The sequence below is a fragment of the Malaclemys terrapin genome, chromosome 13 (assembly GCF_027887155.1).
Source record: "Malaclemys terrapin pileata isolate rMalTer1 chromosome 13, rMalTer1.hap1, whole genome shotgun sequence".
Taxonomy (NCBI): domain Eukaryota; kingdom Metazoa; phylum Chordata; order Testudines; family Emydidae; genus Malaclemys; species Malaclemys terrapin.
The window spans coordinates 35,516,400-35,540,805 of NC_071517.1; the positions used below are offsets into that span (position 1 = coordinate 35,516,400).

General features: G+C 41.1%; 1 protein-coding gene across 1 annotated transcript; it reads left to right on the forward strand.

Moving 5' to 3' along the window:
• Positions 1 to 8,049: 8,049 nt before the first annotated feature.
• Positions 8,050 to 9,003, forward strand: LOC128847194 (olfactory receptor 10A2-like). The gene has a single exon (XM_054046555.1). The coding sequence runs from the start codon at positions 8,050 to 8,052 to the stop codon at positions 9,001 to 9,003; it is 954 nt and encodes a 317-aa protein (XP_053902530.1).
• Positions 9,004 to 24,406: the final 15,403 nt, after the last annotated feature.

A 24,406-nucleotide genomic window follows, 5' to 3' on the forward strand; every position in this document is an offset into this window, starting at 1 on the left:
GAAAATGCTATAATTTAAGTTTTAAAGATGGAGCTAAGTATCAGAGGGGTAGCCGTGTTAGTCTGAATCTGTAAAAAGCAACAGAGGGTCCTGTGGCCCCTTTAAGACTAACAGAAGTATTGGGAGCATAAGCTTTCATGGGTAAGAACCTCACTTCTTCAGATGCAAGGGAGCTGTGACAGGTTGAATCACAGAAACCCCTTCGGGACTGCCATCTGATGTGCTGAGACTACCCCTGAGCCTGTTTCCCCTGGCAGCTAAGGACTTCAGTGCCCTGCCAGGTTTGAGCCAGACATGCTTGTCTGCTGCAAACAGAGACCCAGGTCTGAATAATGTCCCCAAAAAGCAGGCTTAACTGAAAACAGCTTAAGAAATGTTCTTGTCTCCAACACTCAGCTGTCCAACTCCCAATGGGGTCCAAACCCTAAATAAATCCGTTTTACCCTGTATCAAGCTTATACTTTAAACTCCTAAATTGTTCGCCCTCTATAACACCGATAGAGAGATATGCACAGCTGTTTGCCCCCCCTCCCCCAGGTATTAATACATACTCTGGGTTAATTAACAAGTAAAAAGTGATTTATTAAATACAAAAGTAGGATTTAAGTGGTTCGAAGTAATAACAGACAGAACAAAGTGAATTACCAAGCAAAATAAAATAAAATATGCAAGTCTATGCCTAATATAGAAAGAAAATGATTTACAGATGAAATCTCACCCTCAGAGATGTTCCAGTAAGCTTCTTTTACAGACAAATATCCCTCTAGTCTGGGTCCAGAAATCACTCACACCCCTTGTGGTTACTGTCCTTTGTTCCAGTTTCTTTCAGGTATCCTTTGGGGGTGGAGCGCTATCTCTTGAGCCATCTGAAGACAAAATGGAGGAGTTTCCAGGGGCTTAAATAGACTTTCTCTCACGGGTGGTCCCCCTCCTCTCTCCTAGCCAGAATTCAGCTCCAAGATGGAGTTTTAGAGACACATTGGCAAGTCACATGTCCATGCATGACTCAGAACTTACAGCTAGCGACCATTGTTCACATGCTACCTTGAATGTCTTTAGGTAGACTTCTTATGTGGATTAGAGCCTTCCAAGATCCATTGTCCATTAAGTGTTTCTTGATTGTTAACATGCAAATTCCTTTCTAAAGAAGCAGTCCAAATGCCTTACTAAGGCTACTTAAAATCAAACAAGTACACAGCCAATATTCATAACTTTGAATACAAAAATGATACATGCATACAAATAGGATCAATATATTCAGTAGATCATAACCTTTGCAGAGATATGTTACATGGCATATGTAGCTTGAAACGTATTCCAGTCATAAATACATTCATAAGCATATTCCCATAAAGCATTATGGGGTGCAACGTCCCAGGAGCAATGAGGTACAATGGCCAGATTAGAAAAGGTGTGTAGGTTCCCCAGTATGCAGATAGGTGCCTAATGGGACTTGCAGAAATGTTTAAGCAGTTTAGGCACCTAACTCCCATTGACCTAGCTACATTTGTGAATCCCAGTAGGCATCCATCTGCATCCTTAGGTATCTAAATAAATACCTTTGAAAATCTGTCCCTAAGATTGTTAAAGGTATGGATGATGCTGTGGTCAGCCTAACTGATTTAGGAGTCTAAGTCTCATTTTCAAAATGGAATAAGGTACTTAGGAGCCTAAATCCCTCTGACTGTAAATGAGATTTTGTCTCCTAAGTGCCTAAATCTCTTTTGAAAATGAGACTTAGACTCCTAAATCAGTTAGGTGTTGCAATTCTGAACATGCAGTGCCTGAATACTTTTAAAAATTGGGGCCTGATGTCCTTTAAAAATTTTTCTCAAGTGTCAAAATATTTAAAGGTATTTAGGTGCCTAGTGGGATTTTCAAAAGTCCTTGGGAACCTAAAACCCATTGATTTCAAAACCTGGGCCGATGTTATTTGCCCATGGTCACACGAGAAATCTGTTACAGATCAGGGAGTTGAATGCATGTCTTCCGAGTCCCAGGCTAACACCATAACCACTGCACCACACTTCCTTTCTGGTCCATCTTCTGAGCTCATGTAGACTTGTATAATTCTGGAGTAAGGCCACACAAGTCAATTAGTGAAAGCACTGTAAATCTGGTGTAACACCACAGCTGTTGATCTGAAAGCTGGATAGTGATGCAACCACATTAAAAATAAGTTGGAGAGACAAAAAGAGGGAATGCATTAATTCTGGAGATGGAGCATTGTGCACACCACCAGAGGTCACTCTTTGCCATTAATATTTACTCCATCCCAGATTCAAGGAAACCCTGTGGGGTGAAATTTGCCTGCGCCGGTTTTGAGAGTTGGTCTGGGACCTAGAGAGCCTTAGAGAACCAGAGGATCCATGTCCAGCAGACACACTTAATATTCAGTTTTATATCCATTACCCCTGATCCCCGTCTCTTCTCTGCTTATCACTTTAGCAACATGAGTGCAGAGTTAAAGTTGCACAGATGCCTTGCCTAAGAAGTCAGAGTTAAGGCTACATATTCCTTATCACATAAGGGATCACATTCTATCACATGGGGGGCAGAGTTAAGGTTATACATGATTTATCATAGACAATTTCATCCAGTCCAGATTTATATGTCTTTACCTTCTACCCAAACAAAATATAAACAACAGCAGAGTCTCAGAAAGAGTAAGTATCTCCCATAATTCCCTTTCCCAAACTATTCTCTAGAACCAATGTTTATACATCCAGAGAACCGCATGGTCAAAGAAGGAAAAGGTAACCATCTGCTTCCTAGCAAAGAGAAAATTTCATACAAAGGTCCCAATACTTCAAGAAGCTGATTGTTCTGGCCTCCTATTGATATAAGTAGTCCTGGCCTTTGGTAAGTTGACAAGATCCAAACCAAAACTCCAATATCTCAACATCCCTAAAAGTTGTCTGCTTTGGAACTCTTTCCTGGGCTTCAAGCCACAATAGGTGAGGCAAGTGTTCTTCCTGCGTTCCTCAGAGTAGAGCTGAGGATCTGACCCCAGCACAATCTGCATTGTAAACCAAGGTAACTCTGCTGGGGTCAATGGAGCTAATTTCCCTCTCCTCATCCAATGTGAATCAGGAGTAACAGCAATGGAATCAGTGGACCTGATTCTTCTCACGCTCAGTTGGGTGAGAATCAGGAATAGCTTAATTAACATCAAAAGGAGTGTTGCTATGCTCATTCATCCCAAAGTAAATCAGCTCAATAACTCAATCGAACACAATGATCCTTATTCTTTTTTCAGTTACACTGGTTTTTAATTAGGCTAAATCTGCTGATGTTAGTGGCCTAGTTTATCTCCATACATAGCACAGTAACTTGGTGGGAGGAAGGAAAGATCGCTGCAAGCTGCTGCCAGATGCTTTTATGGCTTTCTGTTCTCTAGGCCATTTTGAAGTCTTATTCACCTGGTTTCCACTTAGAGTATCCTCTGGGCTTCCCTAAATTGCACTAACGTGATTATGGTGTCAAGAGGCCCTTCCAACAACCAGGAATCATTGGGGGTAAAAAAACTCATGGCCAAGCCAGCTGTCTCTAGTTTCTTCTACACCCAGGTCTGGCATTCATCCTATGCTTGGGAAATACACAGTAGGCTGATTAAACTGGTTTAATGGACCCCTTTCACTGCTGGAGTGTTGAAAAAGTGTTGGAGTGGGGCTAAAATATGGCCAAATTGAGTTACTCTGATTTAAATCTGGTGTAAATGAGAGATGGCTCATGCACAAAGAAAAGTAACCCCAAGTTTCCAACCTGACCTCAGTTTGCAGTGTTTTTTGCAGGCTTTTCTTATTTCATCCCTACGAGTTCACACACACAAACACAAGACTAATTAATTTTAGCTCTCATTCATCTTGTGAGGATTAGTAATAATTAATAATGAATTAAAATGCATGCTCTGCTACCAGATGACACCCACATACTGCATCAAAGCAGAATAATCACGGAGCTGCCTATTCCATCAATTATCAGTCACAATATGAAATGCTTCAGCGACTGTCTCCCAAGGGATACAATGCAGATAAATAAAACACTCTCATCCTATCAGATAGACACATGCACCCTTTGGAGTCAATGAAGACGTTCCAGATACAGATTTGGAATCTTGGATCTGCAGTGAAATTTGAAAGCATTCAATCTCTATGTGCCTATAACCTGATATTTCAGTAAGTACCACTCTATAGTTAATTGCCTTCTTACCATTTGTTAATAGTGTGATCCTATTTCTAGGAACATTTGAATGTTCCAATCCTGCAAGCACTTTTTGGCGTGTTTATACTGCAGCAAGAAGTGAAATTTTGAACTTGGACAAATGTACCCGCTCTAGTTTTGATCAAGCTAGTGCACAAAAAATAGCAGTGTAGTGGCAGCTGCATGGTTGGCAGGATGGACTAACTTCCTGAATCCATACCTTGGTTTTCAGATGGGATAGGACTCAGGATGGGTAGCTCGTCTCACTGCTTGTGCAGCTATGGCTAAAATGCTATTTACAAAATGTAACTTTGTAAACATTACAGCGGGTATGTCTACCTGAGCTGGAAATTACTCCTCCAGCTCCAGTGTAGACATACCCCAGGAAAGCAAAATTAGGGGTGTTCCTAATTCAGGTAGGCTAAACCACGATCACTAACTTGGTTTAAAATAGCAGTGAAGACACAGCAACTGGGCATTTAACTCAGATTAGGAGCTTGAGTTATAGCCTATAAGTGAGCCCGGGGTTGGATTTGAATTGCTAACCTAAGTTAAAAGCTGAGTTGCCATATCTGCTACTTTAAATCAAGCTCACTAATAATGGTTAGCTAACCTGAGTTAAGAACACATTTTGAGCATGTGTTTGTGTTTTTAACAATCCCATTATGTGACAACGTTCAAAGATTCTAAGTTTGTGTTCAGAACCGGAATAAAAAATAAATCTTTCCAACGTTTTCACAAAAGGAAGGAACAATCTGTTGCACACATACAAGATGGGAAATGACTGCCTAGGAAGGAGTACTGCAGAAAGGAATCTGGGGATCTGGAGTTATAGTGGATCACAAGCTAAATATGAGTCAACGGTGTAACTCTGTTGCAAAAAAATCAAACATCATTCTGGGATGTATTAGCAGGAGGCTGTAAACAAGACATGAGAAGTAATTCTTCTGCTCTACTCTGCGCTGATTAGACCTCAACTGGAGTATTGTGGCCAGTTCTGGGTGCCACATTTCAGGAAAGATGTGGACAAATTGGAGAAAGTCCAGAGAAGAGCAACAAAAATCATTAAAGGTCTAGAAAACATGGCCTATGAGGGAAGATTGAAAAAATGGGTTTGTTTAGTCTGGGGAAGAGAAGACAGCGGGGGGACACGATAACAGTTTTCAAGTACATAAAACATTGTTAGAAGAAGGAAGAAGATAAATTGTTCTCACTAACCTGTAAGGATAGGACAAGAAGGAATGGGCTTAAGTTGCATCAAGGGCGGTTTAGGTTGGACATTAGGGAAAATCTTCCTGTCAGGGTAGTTAAGCGCTGGAATAAATTTCCTATGGAGATTGTGGAATCTCTGTCATTGGAGATTTTTAAGAGCAGATTAGAGAAGCACCCATCAGGGATGGTCTAGCTAATACTTAGTCCTGCCATGAGTGCACGGGACTGGACTTGATGACCTCTCGAGGTCCCTTCCAGTTCTACAATTCTATGAAAATGGAATTGTGTTGAATGGCTGGTTTCAGATTGAAAAGGTCAGAGTTTGAATTCTGGTCTCTCTCTCTCTCTCTGGTACCAGAAATGACCAGAGAGCTCTGTTCCTCGAAATCCTTTGTGATGAAAACTCTGTCAACTGCCCTTGCAAACTGGTTTTGAGAAAACACCAGATTTTGATGACAGTTCATTTACTAACAACTGCCCCGAATAGTTTGTCAGATTGTGCCCCATAAATGTAAAGTTAATCACAAGCATAAATGGTGTCAGAACAGGGCTCAAAAGCTGGGCCATAGCATGGCATTATTAATTATTATTATTATTTATCCGGTATGAGTGAGAAGCAGTAATTTTCTCATTGAAATCATTGGCAGAGATCTGCTAAAAACAGATTCTCTGCTGGAAACAACTTAAGCCATCCATTCTGAAAACATTTACCTATGTAGTTTAATTCATATTAGCAGCCTTTGGAAACCAGGGCCAGATTTCTAAAGATATTTAGGCACCTAAAGGTACAGATAGGCACCCAGATACATCAGATAACCAGTTTAAGTACAATTACTTAAGTGTTTGCAGGAATAAGGATATGAATAAGAACCTGATTAGTGCATGGCATCTACACTGGAGAGTTAAAGTTGTTTGGTTGCTCTAATTGAATTTCCATGCCTTAAGATATCTTTTTAAGTGTAATCTCAGTTTCCTAGGTTTGCAATTCTTTTTTGCGGGGGAGGGTGGATAATTATAATATACCTGTGGTGTTTTTTATGCTTAAGTTGTTGATATATATTCTCAGTGGTAACTGCATATTAAGTTATTATTATTTCAAATATTTGATTTTGAAATAGTGAGAAAATTTGCACTATCATTCATATTTTTACCCTTTCACCACCTTTTATTCCACTGGAAAAAGGAGGGGAATTTAAGCACTTATGAAAAGTGACAAAAAAACCACAACCTTTTCTCTAGTCACTTAATTTTTCCCAGTAGAAAATAAACTTGGGGGGGAAAAAGAATAATGAAAGAAAAGGTGAGGGAAAATACTTTACTTTTGTTTGCTTCTCTCTACAGGAAAGTTGTGAATCAAGTTTTAAAATGGAAGGGAAAATATTTTTCCCTATCACTTTCTCTATTTTCAATTTCCCTCAGATTCCTAACTGGAAAAAAAGGTGAAAAAATATATTGGAAAAGGGGTGAAAAAATTGGAAATTTGAAATGAACATTTTTCCATCGAAAAACAGGATAGGTGAAGAATTTTGAATGAAGTGAAAATGGCTCATTTTATTTCTTATTTATTTGGAGAGAATATAAATAAATAAATAAATAAATAAATAAGTGAACCCCCAATGGAATCCACACTTTTTTTTACCAGCATTTTTTATACATCTCCTTGAATATTTGGAAGATTCTCTCTCTCTTTCTCCCTCTATTTGGTGTTCCAAATACCATGTCACCATGTGTAGGATTCTGGAAAGAATTAACCCTCTGATTTCACATTACTGAATGTCTTCACATACATACTTTTATCATGAGAGGTTACAATTTACTATTATTAATTATTAAAAAGCAACAGAGGGTCCTGTGGCACCTTTGAGACTAACAGAAGTACTGGGAGCATAAGCTTTCGTGGGTCAGAACCTCACTTCTTCAGATGCAAGAAGTGAGGTTCTGACCCACGAAAGCTTATGCTCCCAGTACTTCTGTTAGTCTCAAAGGTGCCACAGGACCCTCTGTTGCTTTTTACAGATTCAGACTAACACGGCTACCCCTCTGATATTATTAATTATTATTATTATTAAATATTGTTATTGTTATTGCTATTGGTGTTGATTTCATTATAATACAATATTAATAACTATAATATCCTCAGAGCATAAATTGTCCCAGGACCTTTACAAGACATAAAAGGAACAGATGGTCATCTCCTCAGTCGGTGTAAATTGGAATCAATAAGCCAAGTCCTCACCTGGTGCAAAACCAGCCATCTCTCCACTGGAATCAATGGGTCAGATCCCCAGCTGGTGTAAGTCAGCCATAGCTCCATTGGAGTTAATGGGGCCAGATTTGCTGCTGATGTAAATCGGCTGTAGCTCCTTTCGAGTGAATGAGAGAGATGACCAGTTGCTGTACATCAGCCAGCTGGCAGTCTGGACTCATTCAATTGCTTTCACACTAGTTGAGTATCTGGGCCAATTAAAAGAATGCAGAGTTCCTTACCTAGTTAGTAGTAAAGGGGAGTCAGGAAGAACCTGAATCAAAACCAAGGATTCAAACTTTGGAATGTTTAAAATCCAAACCAGAATTCAGATCAGTATTTTTTAACCTTTTGCCCTATTGGGGTTGTTTCCTCCCTTTTTCTGCAGGATGGAGTATGGGAAAGGAATGGCAGGAGGAAACCACACAGTACAGACCAAATTCATTCTCCTGGGATTTTCCACCCTTCCCAGACTGCAAAACTTGCTATTCTCCGTGTTTGTATTGAGCTACTTGATCACCGTGACTGGAAATCTCCTCATCATTCTCCTCACATTGGCTGACCCTGCCCTTCACACCCCCATGTACTTCTTCCTCAGGAACCTCTCCTTCCTGGAGATCTGCTACACATCAGTTACCATCCCTAAAATGTTGGCCAACCTCCTCTCGGAAGATAAGACCATCTCTTTCATTGGCTGTGCGGTGCAAACCTATTTCTCTTTTTTCCTTGGTGGGTCAGAGTGTTTTCTCCTAGTGTCTATGGCCTACGATCGCTATGTTGCAATATGCAAGCCTCTGCATTACTCTGTGGTTATGAACAGGAAGGTGTCCACTGGACTGGCTGCTGGATGCTGGCTCACTGGTCTCCTCTTGTCCTTCAGTCACACCAGCGTGGTATTCACCCTACCCTTCTGCAGATCCTATGAGATAAATCATTTCTTCTGTGACATCCCTCCACTGCTGAAGCTGGCCTGTGGAGACACCTCCCGCAATGAAATTGCTGTCTTCATGGTGGCTCTGTTCTTTGTCTCCTTCCCCTTTGTGCTAATCCTCATGTCCTACATCAGCATAATCTCCACCATCTTGAAGATGCCCTCACGGGTGGGCAGGACGAAGTCCTTTTCCACCTGCTCCTCGCACCTCATGGTGGTGATGCTGTTCTATGGCTCTGGTGCCATTATGTATCTGAAGCCTAATTCCTCCTACTCACCAGACACAGACAAGTTTCTCTCTCTGTCCTACACGGTCCTCACACCCATGCTAAACCCCATTATCTATAGTCTGAGGAACAAGGAGGTGAAGGGCGCCTTCTGGAGAATCATGGGGAGAAAAAGGTTTTCTTGAATTATAGAAATGTCGGCCTGGAATGGACATTGACAGGACATCCAGTCCAGTCTCCTGCACTGGGGCCGGATTAAGTATTCTCTAGATTATCCCTGACACATGTTTGTCTAACCTGTTCTCAACCCCCTTACCTCACCATGACAGAGAGTCCACAACCTCCCTAGATAATTTGTTCCAGTGCCTAACTACTCTTACAGTTAGGATGTTTTTCCTAATGTCCAACCTAAATCTCCCTTGCTACAATTTATGCCATTACTTCTTGTTTTGTCCTCAGTGATTAAGGAGAACAATTTATCACCCTCCTCTTTATAACAACTTTTTACATACTTGAAGACTGTTATCATGTCCCCACTCCATCTTCTCTTCTCCAGACTAATCAAACACAGTTTTTTCAATCTTTTCTTTCAGGCTGTGTTTTCTAGACTTTTTATCATTTTTGTTTCTTTCCTCTGGACTTTCTCCAATTTGTCCACATCTTTCTTGACATGCGGTGCCCAGAATTGGAGACAATACTCCAGCTAAGGCCTTATCAGTGCAGAGTAGAATGGAATAATTAATTCTTGCGTCTTGCTTACAATACTCTTGCTAATACATCCGAGAATGGTGTTCACTTTTTTTGCAGCAGTATTACATAAATTGATTTATTGTAAATATGTCTGGCTCAATTCTTTCTCTTCAGCAATGAAACTCATTTAGGTTCAGCTTCTGATCATATGTATATGAGTTTAATTCTGGAGTAATACAGTACCACCAAAGTTAATGTAGTTACTAGAGCAGGGTAGGAAATGCTTTTCCCATCCCACAAAATTATTTGAAATTTAAAAAAAAATCCATCCTGAAACAGAATGAAAAGTTGAAACCTCAAAAAATTTGTGAACTACTACTACTACTACTAAATAATAATAAAAATAAAATTGATTGTGTTAGTTGAAACATTTCATTTTGATAACTTCAAAAAAATATTTTGATATTGACATTTTTTATGTTTGTAACTGTTATTTTTGTATGGATTAACTAAAGTTTCTAAATAAAAAGAAGAAGAAGTATTTTTGAAGCAGAAAATTACGTTTTCATTTAAAAAATGTCAAAATGGGACATTCTGACATTTTTAAAACTTTTCTTTCAAGTTTGTTTGAATCAGGAGTTCTGTCAAAACTACCCCTTCCCTGAAAACAGTTTTGGTTTTAACAAATAGGCATCTTCTGACAGAAAGTTTTGTTGTCAGATTCCTGTCCATCTCTAGGAGATACACTTGGGTAAATCTGGAGGGACAGTAGTAACAAGAATGCACTCGAAAGTCTTCCCACAGGCTTTAGCTTTTTGATGCAGATGGAAGTTCAACAGCTAAAGGCTGTGGGGATACTTCAGGTGCATTATTGTAACAATAAAATAGGTTGAGTCTTCTAAGTAATTAAGGGAGGGAATGTTTAAGTATTGGTGTTGCATTGGTTAGTAATTTAATTGATTATTAGAGCTGGGCAATTTTGGGGGGACAAATAGTTTATTTGCCAAAACATGAAGCTTCAGTCAACCTGAAACTAGTTGTGAATTTGACAAAATACTTGAATAGTCATTGGGTGATGGGGATGCTATTGCCTGGTGTTTAAGCTTGGGAGCTGGGAAAGTCAAGTCAAGTCCATGTCCCTGCTTCAAGGGCTCTTTATTTATTTATACATTTTGGAACAGCATCAACATGAGAGATTGAAAGGCCCTGTTTTATGGATATTGAACATAAAGGCCCAAAGAGCTAACCGTGTTTATAAATTTTTCACTGTCCAACATTAAACACTAATAGGCAGTTTCAGGGTTATTTTTAAATAGAAGCCTCGGTTTTACTTCATTACATGGCAAACACCCAAAAGCATTCATTCAAATTGAAAGTTTATTGATTAAATATGAGAAAGAACAAGAAATTATTACTAGCCTTCATATTAAAACTGTGGTTGAGTGATTATGCAAAACAAACTTGGTCAAACCTGATCAAAGTCTCTCTCCTTATGAAGTCAAAATATCAGAGTTCCTTATTTTCAGAACAACCTTTCTTTGATAAAAAGGAAAAGGTTAATTTTACTCTCAGTCCTGATGGGAATGGCATTCCCTTACCCTATTCTTAACAAACAGACAGACACAAGGTGGAGGAGAGATGGGATAGAAAAGATGGGTAAAATATGGCTTTTGTTGATGTTTTTGGAACCCTGGACCTCTGGTTAGTTACTAGTGGGTGCTTTGACTGACAAGCTGACCAGGACACCTGATGCTTAGACCCTGGTTAGTTACGATCTAGTCTGGGCCATCATCTGGTTGGATCCTTTCTCTTTAGACCAGGCAGGTTTGGATAGATGCAATATGATTGACTTCCGGATTCAATTACAAGCCAAGAGAATGAGACAGGATAGGAGGAAAGAAACAGTGGGCAGAAAAGAACTCAAGGGAAGGGAACATAATACAGGATCTTATATGCCTTTGTGGTGCTGGTAATTAGATATCCACACTGGTGGGCTGGAGACTGGATGTCATGATAATGTGCTGACTTTCAGCACTCACAGATGAGAACCAAGTTCTTTAAACAAGAACAAGACCAACCGGCCTTCCTCTCAGGAAGAAAGTCTTTTAGATGAGTCAAGATGAGATGAGACGAGACGAGCTGGAAACCCCCACAGGGGGGGAATGGGTGGCATAGTTCACCCCCCCCTCATTATTTTGTCCACCAGTTTTGGTCTATGAACTTCTGGCTCCACATTTTCTGTTTTTAACAAACATAATTTCAACAGTTCTTCGATTATATCAACATGGCCTTTTTGGTTTAGACTAATCCAGTTTCTCTGTCTCATTCTCTTGCACCTGTTTATAACATACACAGTTTTCCATAGTTATTGTAACATCTTATGAACTTTCACATACTTTTTAACATTTGAAGTCACAATAGGGGTGCGCTTTATAGCCTAATAGTCACAACAGGCTCCACAGTAGCGTATCCTGTAGACCAGTGGCTAGGTCATTCTTCTAAGATCACCAAATTCAAATCCCTGGTCCCCATCGGGCAGAGGGGGAAATGAACACAAGTCTCTCATAGCTCAGGTGGGTGCGCTAACCACTGGGATAAAAATTAAGCACTTGGCATGCTCTATCCATTTTGTGAATCTAGCCCTTCATTTCCTTTGCTTTTATGTGAAAAGATGCCCCAAAATACAATACAATACTTTTTTTTTTGGTTGAATGAAATAGTTTTCAAACTTTTGACACAAACCGATTTAAAAAAATGGAATTGACAGTGAACAGAAAAATCAGTTATTCATCCCACTGTTTTCATGTTGTTATTTTCGTTTTGTTTCATTTGTCCTTCTTTCCTGCCTTCTTTTCCTTCTTAATCTTATCACTTCCTTTCCAGGAATACATCATTGCTTATCCTTATCTGTTAGTCCTTGATTTTCTGTAATGTCCTAGGGGATGTATATTAGTTTATGTACCTAGTCACTAAGAGGCGGTATACAGCACAAATAACCCAGACATCACTGGTCCTAAGGTGGGTCACTAAGCCCATAAAGAGGGAGGAATAAGGAACTCCACCACCCTTTGGGATCAGCTTGCTACAAGAAAGGTTACATTTTAATTTAGACAAAAAACTTTATTTTCCATCAAAAAAAAGTTTTCAGCTAGTCCTAATCAGGAGCCAAATTATCTTTGTGCATCCTCCAGTTTTTGACCAGTATAACTCCAATGACTCCTCTGGAGTTTCTAATGATATACATTATTGTAAAAGAGGAGACTTAAACCATATACCCCATTTGGGACCAGAACCTGAACTGCTAGAAATCAGTGTTGCTTCATTGGAGGCAATGACCTAGATCCCGAGATGGTATAAATGAGCCACAGCCCTACTGGAGTCAGAGGACTCAATCCCCAGTTGGTGTAAATTAGTGTAGCTCCATTATAGTGACTGAAGTTATGCCAGTGTGCAACAGCTGAAAATCTAGCGCAGAATATTCAAACACACCACTAACACAACCTCTGCCCTCATCTGTCACTGATGGAAGAAACAAAGAAAGAATTTAGAAGGAAACAGAGAGAGGAAGAGAAGAGTCTTGTCAGTCATAATTCCCCTGATCAAAATGGCTTTATCACAGCAAACCAAACTCTGCTTGCAAATCCAGCAGGAACTCCATTCACTTCCGTAATGAAGTGTGATTGAGACCAAGTTTCCTTGATACTCTTAGGCCTTGGCTACACTTACCAGGTAGTTCGACGGCTGGAAATCGAAGTTCTGGGTTCGACTTATCGCGTCTAGTCTGGACGCGATAAGTCGAACCCGGAAGTGCTCGCCGTCGACTGCGGTACTCCAGCTCGGCGAGAGGAGTACCGCGGAGTCGACGGGGGAGCCTGCCTGCCGCGTGTGGACCAAGGTAAGTTCGAACTAAGGTACTTCGACTTCAGCTACGTTATTCACGTAGCTGAAGTTGCGTACCTTAGTTCGAATTGGGGGGGGGTAGTGTAGACCAAGCCTTAGGGTAAGATTCTACCACATTGACTGGCTGAGTCAGATACCCAGGTGGAGTAAATCATTGTAGTCCCAGTGAAGTTAATGCATACACTTTTATTTCCACTAACTGTCTGGTCCAAAGGGGCTTCATGTGGAGTGTGGCAGTAGTCATTGTGAACAGAGCTAGTTGGGAAATTTTTTATACCTGTGCTAAACCTTGACAAAAACAAAAAAAGTATTTATTTTCAGCAATTTTTTCTTCAAATGTCTCCATGCTCTTTGACCAAAATGTATTGGGTTTTGTGCTTTAATATATTTTTCATTATAAAAATCCCCGCAAAATCGCTGACAACAGACATTTTGCTCATTTTCATCTAAAAATGTTTCTAGCAAAAGATCTCCACCAACCAATAAAGGTTGAAAACTGGCCAATCAGGAAACCACCAGTTTTACACTGATGTAACCTCATTTATTTCAGTGGAGTAACTCCTGATTTATTCCCGTGAGTGCAGAATCTGTCTGATTCAAAGTAGGTGTAGAATTTTTCCTCTCTTATACTCATCTTACATAGGTGTGAATGTCTGTACTAAGTACTAGGGAGGAGACAGCCAGTGCTCATCCCCTCTCTTCTTCCACTGGAACACTTTGTATGAGCTGGGATTCGAGAAAGTGATTCTGCATACCCCACTTTGCCCATATGGATTGTGGGGTTCAGTTCATCATGCAGGATAGCTCCTCCCTCCAGCAGTCAAGAGACACCTGGGTTGCCTCTTTCCCTGTAAACCCCTCAGACCCCAAATAATATTTGACTAGAAATCCCATAGGCCAATTACATCTAGTTCTGTTCCCTTTCTTGTGAATGCCAAGATACATGCTGATAAACAAGAGAGAGAGACAGACAGACAGAGATGATGTATGGAGAGATAGACTAACCATCTGTATAACATACCAAGAAGCACATCCATGTTACTTTGTATTCTGCGCTTGGTTCATAGTTTGACATGCTGATGAGGTCTGTCATGAAAATACAGTGAAGGGTAGCCACTTCCTTACCTGTAAGGGTTTAAGTAGTTCAAATAGCCTAATTGGCACCTAACCAGAAGGACCAATGAGAAAAGAAGATACTTTCAAATCTGGGGTTGGGGGAGGGTTTGTTTGTTGTTCTCTTTTGTTGTTCCCTCTCCAGACAGAGGGAGAAACCAAGCAGGTACATCTCTTGAAAATATACGTGAAATAATCCATCTAAAACCACAAAAATTGTAAATAGGGCAAGGAAATGCGTTAGGTTATCTTTTGTTTTCGCTTGTGAATTTTCCTATGCTACAGAGGTAGTTTTATTCATATTTTTGTAACTTTGAAGCTGAGCCCACAGGGAGAATCCTCTGTGTTTTAAATGTTTTTATTACCCTATAAAGTACCTTCCATCCTGATTTTGCAGGTGTGATTCTTTCATTTTTTTTTCTTTATAAATAAAGTTCTTCTTTTAAGAACCTGATTGATTTCAGTGTCCTGAAGACAAAGGGTCTGGTCTGTGCTCATATTGCTAAGGCAATTGATTGGGATATTATTCTCAAGCCTCTCCTGGAAAGGGGGTGAAGGGGCTTGGGAGGATATTTTGGGGGGTTAGGGATTCCAAGTGACCCTTCCCTGAATTTTTGTGTAAATCACTTGGTGGTAGCAGCAATACCATCCAAGGACAAGGAAAGGTATTTGTGCCTTGGGGAAGTTTTAACTTAAGTTGGTAAAATATAAACTTGAGGGGTCTTCCATGCGGGTTCCCACATCTGTACCCCAGAGTTCAGAATGTGGTGGGCAATCCTGACAAGGTCACAAGGGGGCACTGAATTTTAAAAAAAAAAACACGCTGCTCATTCTGCACACAGACATTTATCCTCAAAGAGGCCAGTCCATATGCTCCAGAAGAAGGTGAGGCAGATCTGCATTTCAAGAGGGCTATGGACAATTCTAGTGCCAAGTTCCTTTCCTGTTGAAGTGAAAAGGAACATTCTTGGTGTGCCAAATTCTGTTCTGAGTTACACTGCTACAGCAGTGTAAATTTTTTTGTATCTTCATAGACATTAGTACAGTTACTCCAGATGAACACTGCTATTACTCTGCTACCTTGAATACTCCTGATTTACACCATTGGAACTACATTCTCTTCAGTGGACTGATTTTTTCCCCAGACAGAAGTTAACATCTCTTGCAGTCATCGAGAAGCCCACAGTTGCAGTCACTAGCCCATGCAAAAGGAGCAAGGAAGAAACCATATTTTGAAGAAAGTCTTAGGCTGCTCATTCTATTGAGTTTATCAAAATGTGACTTGATCATAGTCTACAAGTCTACTCGGTGTACATGGGGAGAAGATATATCTGATGCTACAGGTCTCTTTAATCTAGCAGATAAAGTTATAACAAAATCTAATGGCTGGAAGGTGAAATAATAAAAGTTCAACCTGTAAATAAGACATAAAATTTTAATAATGGAGGGCATTTAACTCTTGGAACAACTTCCTTATGGATTCTCTATGACCTCGAGTTTTTAATTCAAGAATGGATGTCTTTCAAAGTGATGTGAGCTAGCTCATCCAGAAGTTATGGGCTTGATGCAGCTATTTCTGGGTAAAAGTAAATGGCCTATTATACAGGAGGTCAGACTAGATGATAATAATGATTTTTCTGGACTTAAAATCTATGGACTCATGAGTTTAGGAATATGCAGCTTCACTTTAGTTTCCAGACAGATGGTCATATCACAGAGCAATAGATGTTAGAGAAGAGAAAATGTGCTGTAAGAAACAAATCTTAGGCCTGGAGGGTTCATTGGTAAATTCAAACAATTTGATTCCTTTCTCATGTATTCCTTACTGCTGGAGGAAAATATCATTCAGTATGAGTAAAGACACCAGAATTTGGTCTGATGCTACCTGCAGGTAAGAGGTGCAGGGGATGAAATTTGAGGTAGGACAATTTCTAGGCTAAACAGTGTTCAGGATCTACCTTCTTTACCATGGATCATTGAAAAGAATTGGAAACCCACAGGTTATGCAGCCTCACGTCTTTATTTAGCTATTTTTTTCCTCAGTACAGAGTCTATTACAAGAATGACCACAGGGAATCACATCTTGGTGACCCATTTCATCCTCTTGAGATGGCAACCACCCTGAGTTAAGCTGTGTGCTATTTGTGGTTTTTCTATCTAGTTATCTCATTGCTCTGACTGGGAATCTTCTGATGATCATCCGCATCACTATGGCCAACACTGCCCTTTGCACTCCCATGTATTTCTTTCTCAGGAACTTGTCCTTCCTGGAGATCTCTTACACCTTGGTAACCCTGCCCAAGATACTGGCCAATCCCCTCTCAGAGGATAAAACCATCTCCTTCCTCGGCTGTTTCACACAAACATATTTCCTCATCTTCCTAAGGGGGCTGGAGTGTTATCTCCTTGCTGTGATGGCCTATGATCGATATGTTACTATATGCCACCCACTGCCTTACCCAGTCCTTACGAACAGGAGGGCCTATGTGGGGCTTGCGGCTGCTTCCTGGGTCACCAGCCTCCTGGTGTTAATGGGTCACATTGCGAACATATTCACCTTACCCTTCCACAGCTCTAATGAAATCACCCATTTCTTATGTGATGTTCCCCCAGTGATGGAAATGGCCTACTCCTGCGCAGTGCTACTGACTCTGGCCATTGGGCTGTACTGTCTGACTCTCAGGACAGAGATAGTGACTCTAGCCTTAAGGCCACACTGTAGAAGCCTAAGGGCTGACCCCTAGACATCGACTGTGGGATGCCACAGCCCCGCTCCACTCCAAAGAGTGACTGGGTGTGTCTACCCTGCAACACAGATCCTGATCTCAGTTACATTAAGGTAAATCCAGAGTCACTCCACTGATGTTAAAGGAGCTACTCCAGCACAATTTTGTGGATTCTCTCTGCCCTGCAGGGGGAATTCCTCTGAGCACCATTGAGATCCTCTAAAAATAAAATAAAGTAAGGGTACTGTGGCTGAGCTAATAGGAACTGGGAAACCAAATCCCTTACAGAGCTTGGAAAATCTCAGCCTCCATTTCTGAAAGGATGGTTGGGGTTATAAGATTATTCTAAGATAAGTTATGCTAAAAAAAACCTTACTCTGGAAAATGTCCTATTGGAGCCAAGAGGCCCTTTCCCTGGGCCAGCTTGTGTCATGATTATACAGTAGTGTCAGGGAGAAAGGGGGATGTGCACTTCAGGTCATGGAGTAAAGAGAACACAACCTCAGTGGGGCTGCTACATTACATATGTCCCATGGGTAAGTGGTAGGATCTGGCTACCACAGCTATTCCATCACTCCAAGGGAAGTACATTGTATGAGGTATAGACTTGGCACGGGGTTGGTCCCCCTTGGAACAAGGACAAACCCACAAGGAAGATTGCGACTAGGGCTGTGAAACGATTAAAAAAAATAATTGCAAGATTAAAAAAATGATTTGCGATTAATCGCAGTTTTAATCACACTGTTAAATAATAGAATACCAATTCAAATTTATTATACATATTTTTGGATGTTTTTAAACATTTTCAAATATATTGATTTCAATTACAACACAGAATACAAAGTGTAGAGTGCTTGAGTTAACTGCGGTTAATTGAAAGCCCTAATTGTGCCTCTTCAAATCATAAATTGAGCTGGTCAAAAAAATTTGAGTAGACCTATTGAAATCAGTGGGCCTAGTCACAGAGTAAGGTACTACTCCATGTGAGTAAGGAAGGAAGAATTGGGCCTTTAAATTCTCAGAGGTTGGAGTGCTAAGTAAAGGCAACATGGTGAATCCTTCACTCGTACTGGTAAACAATTACTGTCACTAACACTGGTCTACAATTTTTGAGAAGTCGTCTGCTTCAGAGATAAAATGTGCTATTTATTATGTATTTTGATGTGCTGAATTCAAATATGACAATTAAAACAACTGATTGGCTACTGTTTCTAAGATATTTAAATTTTTACATTTTATGTCTATGTATATTGTGGAGATAGTAGAGTTTTAATCATAAATTGTAAACCTAGGTCTTTTCTTGTGTTTATGGTTGCTTTACATGATAATATTTCACCTGTCCTGTCTATGTAACACTTTACAAATCAGCAAAAAGGGTTATATAAATAAATTTTATTATGAAACAAAAGGCAAAAAACTATTATGTACATAGTTTAGTCCTATTCAGTGTCTACTCGGCGCTTCTTGGCTTGTCTCTTGTATTCATTAAATGAAGCATCTGTTGTCACTGTCCAGCAATAGTCTGCAAGCATTGATGGGCTCCATTTGCCCTGATAGCGTTTCTCCATTGTTGCAATGTCCTGGTGAAATCGCTCGCCGTGCTCGTCGCTCACTGCTCCGCAGTTCGGTGGAAAAAAATCTAGATGAGAGTGCAAAAAATGTATCTTTAGTGACATGTTGCAACCAAGGCTTTTGTATGCCTTGAGGAGGTTTTCCACCAACAACCTGTAGTTGTCTGCCTTGTTGTTTCTGAGAAAATTTATTGCCACTAACTGGAAGGCTTTCCATGCCATCTTTTCCTTGCCACGCAGTGCATGGTCAAATGCATCATCTTGAAGAAGTTCACGAATCTGAGGACCAACAAAGACACCTTCCTTTATCTTAGCTTCACTTAACCTTGGAAATTTTCCATGGAGGTACTTGAAAGCTGCTTGTGTTTTGTCAATGGCCTTGACAAAGTTCTTCATCAGACCTAGCTTGATGTGTAAGGGTGGTAACAAAATTTTCCTTGATTCAATAAGTGGTGGATGCTGAACACTTTTCCTTCCAGGCTCCAAGACTGTCGGAGTGGCCAATCTTTCTTGATGTAGTGGGAATCTCTTGCACGACTATCCCATTCGCAGAGAAAACAGCAGTACTTTGTGTATCCAGTCTGCAGACTAAGCAAGAGAGCAACAACCTTCAAATAACCACAAAGCTGCCACTGATGTTGGTCATCGTTTATACACCTCAAAAGTTGTTTCATGTTGTTATAGGTTTCCTTCATATGGACTGCATGACCAACTAGAATTGATGGCAAAACATTGCCATTATGCAGTAAAACAGCTTTAAGACTCGTCTTCAATGAATCAATGAACAGTCTCCACTCATCTGGATCGTGAACAATGTTGAGGGCTGCCATCACACTATCGATGTTGTTGCAGGCTACAAGATCACCTTCCATGAAGAAGAATGGGACAAGATCCTTTTGACGGGTCACGGAACGTGGAAACCCTAAGATTCCACTGTTGTAGTCTGGAGCCCAACAGCTCTGCCTTACTCTTAGGTAGTTCCAAATCCTTGACAAGGTCATTCAGTTCACCTTGTGTTATGAGGTGTGGTTCAGAGGAGGAGGATGGGAGAAAATGTGGGTCCTGTGACATTGATGGTTCAGGTCCAGAAGTTTCATCCTCTTCCTCTTCCTCGTCTGACTCAAGTGAGAATGATTCTGGTGCATCAGGGGCCTGCAGTCCTTCTCCGTGGGGTACTAGGCGTATAGCTGATGGAATGTTTGGATAATGCACAGTCCACTTTTTCTTCTTTGACACTCCTTTCCCAACTGGAGGCACCATGCAGAAGTAACAATTGCTGGTATGATCTGTTGGCTCTCTCCAAATCATTGACACTGCAAAAGGCATAGATTTCCTTTTCCTGTTCAATCACTGGCGAAGATTTGTTGCACAAGTGTTGCAGTATATGTGTGGGGCCCACCTCTTGTCCTGATCTCCAATTTTGCAGCCAAAATAAAAGTGATAGGCTTTCTTAACCATAGTGGTTATACTGCACTTTTGTGATGCAAAAGTCACTTCACCACAAACATAGCAGAAGTTGTCTGCACTGTTCACACAAGTACGAGGCATCTCTGCTCACTTTGGCTAAACAGAAATGTGTCCCTTTGCAAAATCAAACACTGACAAATAAGAGAGCACGACGCTGTATGATTTCTAGAGCTGTTATAGGGCAATTTGTTCAGCAGAGTGATGTAAGCTTCGTTATGATTGCATCATCCATGACTTCTAGGAATAACATGATGCAATTCATATCATGTATGACACAATACCAGCTTCAAATTGCATCATTCATTGTTTTGCCTAAAAAGCAAGTACTGTCCAAACCCAGTCATAAATTTATTCATAGATCCAGTCAAAGATGTATTTTAGTCATTTCTGGTTTAAATTGAGATCCCTTCCCTTTATAACTCACTTATCCTCCGCCATTCCCAAGTCAAGGGTCATATATACTGACCCAATAGCATATCTTGAAAACTAGAGCCAATCAACAATTTTAAGCATCATTTTTGTTCTCAGTGACCCAGAATTAGTAAAGTTTCACTACATTTATTTCAGAAGCATTTTGGCTGTAGAGCAGTGTAATAGCTTCATTTACTTCAGTGGTACTATTCGTGTGTGCGACTATTCACTAATGTGACCAAGGGGTTCATAACAGGATCCTTAGTTAGCACCCAGAACTGGTCACTAGGACCCGAGATGACAGATTTTAACTAGTGTGACATAGACTTGAAAAACAATCTGCATCCCTGAGCTGTGCAGCACTTAATTGTTCTGATGGTTTTGCTAATAGCATGTAGACCATACTTACCCATGGTGTAATTCCACTGCCTAGAGTGGAGTTCGTCCAGGAACAAATCTGGCCCCCTGATGTTTACACAGAACTAGCTGGATTCCCCTTGTTACCCTTTGGAGTTAATAGCTGTTTTGTTTCTACTGAGGAAAAATTGCCTTGGCCCCAAAGACATTTCCATCACTTGCCATTCTGGGACACAAGGGGGATGAGTGTTGGAGCATATTCCTCTTGTGAGAATGAAGTCATGCATCAATTCTGCTGCACATAATGGGACCGGATCCCCAGCTGTTGAAAAATAAAATAGTTCTATTGATTTGCGTGAGTCAATGCCAATTTACACCAGCTGAGGATATGGCCTAGCAAGTTTTGTTCCTCCTGTTTGGTCCATCCTGCAAGGTCTCCTTTAGTTGCCAAAATTTAACATTAATTTCATATTAGCCTTAACCACCACTGAGAAGTCCTTAAGCACCTCCCATCTCTAGGCATTGAATGAAATGGGCCAAATTCATCCTGAATGTAATGCTGTCAATTCTAGTGTTGCTACACCAAATTTGCCCACTGAATTTTTACAATCCCCTCTGCAGCCTGTTTGAAGTTGAAACTCTTTTTCATGATCATGGCAAAGACTTTTTAATAATGCCCAGTGGGACCCATTAATAGTAACATCCTTTCATTGTTCACTACTGAGCAGTGCTTAATTTTGAAGGGATAAATTGATACAAGTTATAGCTCAATAACATTATTATAATAAAAGTTGTAGCAGATCGCTGACTCCCCACCACAAAGCCTCCTGCAGGTCAGTCCGGGAATTAGCTTTTTTCCAGCCCCAGAGTGCCTCCTGCTGGCCGGTGTCTCATCTGCTACAGGCCCCTGTATCCCTCCCAGACCCCAGCGCCTCTTTCGCTCTGGGGCTCCCTTCCCAGGGGAACCCCTTCCCCCTATGCCCACCTTGCCTCAGTGGCTACTGCCAGTCATCATCTAGCCTCCTTTCTCTGGGGCAGACTGCAGTCTGTAATTGGCCACTCATCATTAGCAAGGGGGTTGGACCAGCTGCCTCTGCCTATCCCCAGGCTGCACCTCTGCAGCCCCACTACCTGCTTAGGCCTTTACCAAGGCCTCAGCCTGGGGAGTTGCCAGGCTGGAGCTCCCCAGCACTGCTCTGCTTCTGGTACCCTGTGCTACCAGGGAGATAGGCCTTTCTCACTCCAGGGCTGGAGTGAGTCTCCTTTCAGCTCCTGGCCCCCCAGCCCTCTTATCAGGGCCAGCTAGGCCCTAACTGAGCTGGCCACACCTGTGGTCAGCTACTCCCTCAGCTGCTCTCACTCTTACTCCCTCTCCAGGGCTGCTTTTAACCCCTGTTCTGCTGAAGTGGAGCAGCCGCCAGTGGTGTAGCCAGGTTCTAAGAGCAGGGGGAGTAAACATTAAAAAGGAACCCCCCCTTGGCTCCTCTTCTGGCCACGCCCCCTTGGCTCCTCCTCCAGCCACTCCACACTCCCCCCCTTGACTGGATCCTCCAGCCACGCCGCGCTCCCTCCCCATGGCTCCTCCAGCCGTGCCCCCCCCCGGCTCCTCTGGCTGTACCACCCGCCCTTGCCTGCAGGAGCCCAGCGCCGGCCCAGCAGGCCAAGGTTCAGAGCGGAGCATGGGGCCCACCTGCTGTCGCCATGGTAGCCCCTAACTAAAGCCCCACTTTTGGAAAATGTGCTGAGGGGAAGCGGCTGCTTCCCCTACACCCCCCTAGCTACGCTACTGGCAGCCGACCCACTACAAAATCCATATGGGCAGTAGATCAGTTTGCGATGAAGGTACTTAGATACCAAGGTGTTGGGCACCAGAGATACATCTAAGAGATACACTTTTCCCCACTATGTTGATCCCAGTTTTAAGCTGTCTGCAGAACTAAATTTGATATCTTTGATTGTTGCTTGCAGTGTTCTTGTAGCTGTTCCAGGATATTAGAAAGACAAGGTGGGTAATATTTTGTAGTGGATGAACTTCTGTTGATGACAGACAAACTTTCGAGCTACACAGAGCACTTGTTCAGATCTGGAAAAGGTGCTCAGAGTGTCACAGCTAAATACAAGGTGCAACAGATTCTTTAGTTTAAGTAGTTAACACACATTCAAAGGGACTATTCAAGGTGAAGTGTCCCATTAACACGTCTGCAGACATAGGACAAATACGGGGGGTTAGTGTGTTGCAAATTGTCGTAATAAGCCATAAATCCAGTGTCTTTATTAAGACTATGAATTTTAGTGTCTAGCCAAGTTAAGTATTGATGCTCCCCAGCTTGTCTTTGAAGGTGCTGTGCAGCTTTCCTTTGAGGATGAGGACTGAAAGATCAGATATGGAATGATTGTTTGTGAAAAGTTTTTGCCAATGGGTGATACGGTGTTCTTATTTTTAGTCATTTAATCTACAGTGAGATTTCAAAACTTGAAGATGATACAAAAGAACCCAAGATTGTTAAGTCCAAAGCTGACTGCAAAGGGATTTCATTAAACTGGGTGACTGGGAGACAAAATGTCAAATGAAATTCAGTGTTGATAAATGCAAAGTAATGCACGCTGGAAAAAATAATCCCACCTATATTTCCAAAATGATGGGGTCTACATTAGCTGTTTCCACTCAAGAAAGGGATCTTGAAGTCATTGTGGATAGTTCCAATAAAATGTCCACTCAATGTGCAGTATCAGTCAAAAAAGCAAACAGAATGTTAGAAACCATTAGGAAAAGGATAGATAAAACAGAAAATATCATAATGCTACTATGTAAATCCATGGTATGCCCACATCTTGAATAGCTCAGAAAGTTCTGATTGCCTCATGTCAAAAAAAAAAATATTAGAATCAGAAAAGGTGCAGAGAAGGGCAACAAAAATGATTAGGGGTATGGAACAGTTTCCATACAAGGAGAGATTAAAAAGACTGGAACTGTTCAATTTAGAAAAGAGATGACTAAGGGGGGTATGATAGAGGTCTATAAAATCATGAATGGTATGGAGAAAGTGAGTAAGGAAGTCTGATTTAGTCCTTCACATAACACAAGAACTAGGGGGCACTCAATGAAGTTAATAGGTTGTAAAAAGAACAGGAGTACTTGTGGCACCTTAGAGACTAACAAATTTATTTGAGCATAAGCTTTTGTGGCCCATGAAAGCTTATGCTCAAATAAATTTGTTAGTCTCTAAGGTGCCACAAGTACTCCTGTTCTTTTTGCAGATACAGACTAACATGGCTGCTACTCTGAAACCTGTCATTAATAGGCTGTGGGTTTAAACAAACAAGAGGAAGTACTTTTCCACAGAATGCAATCA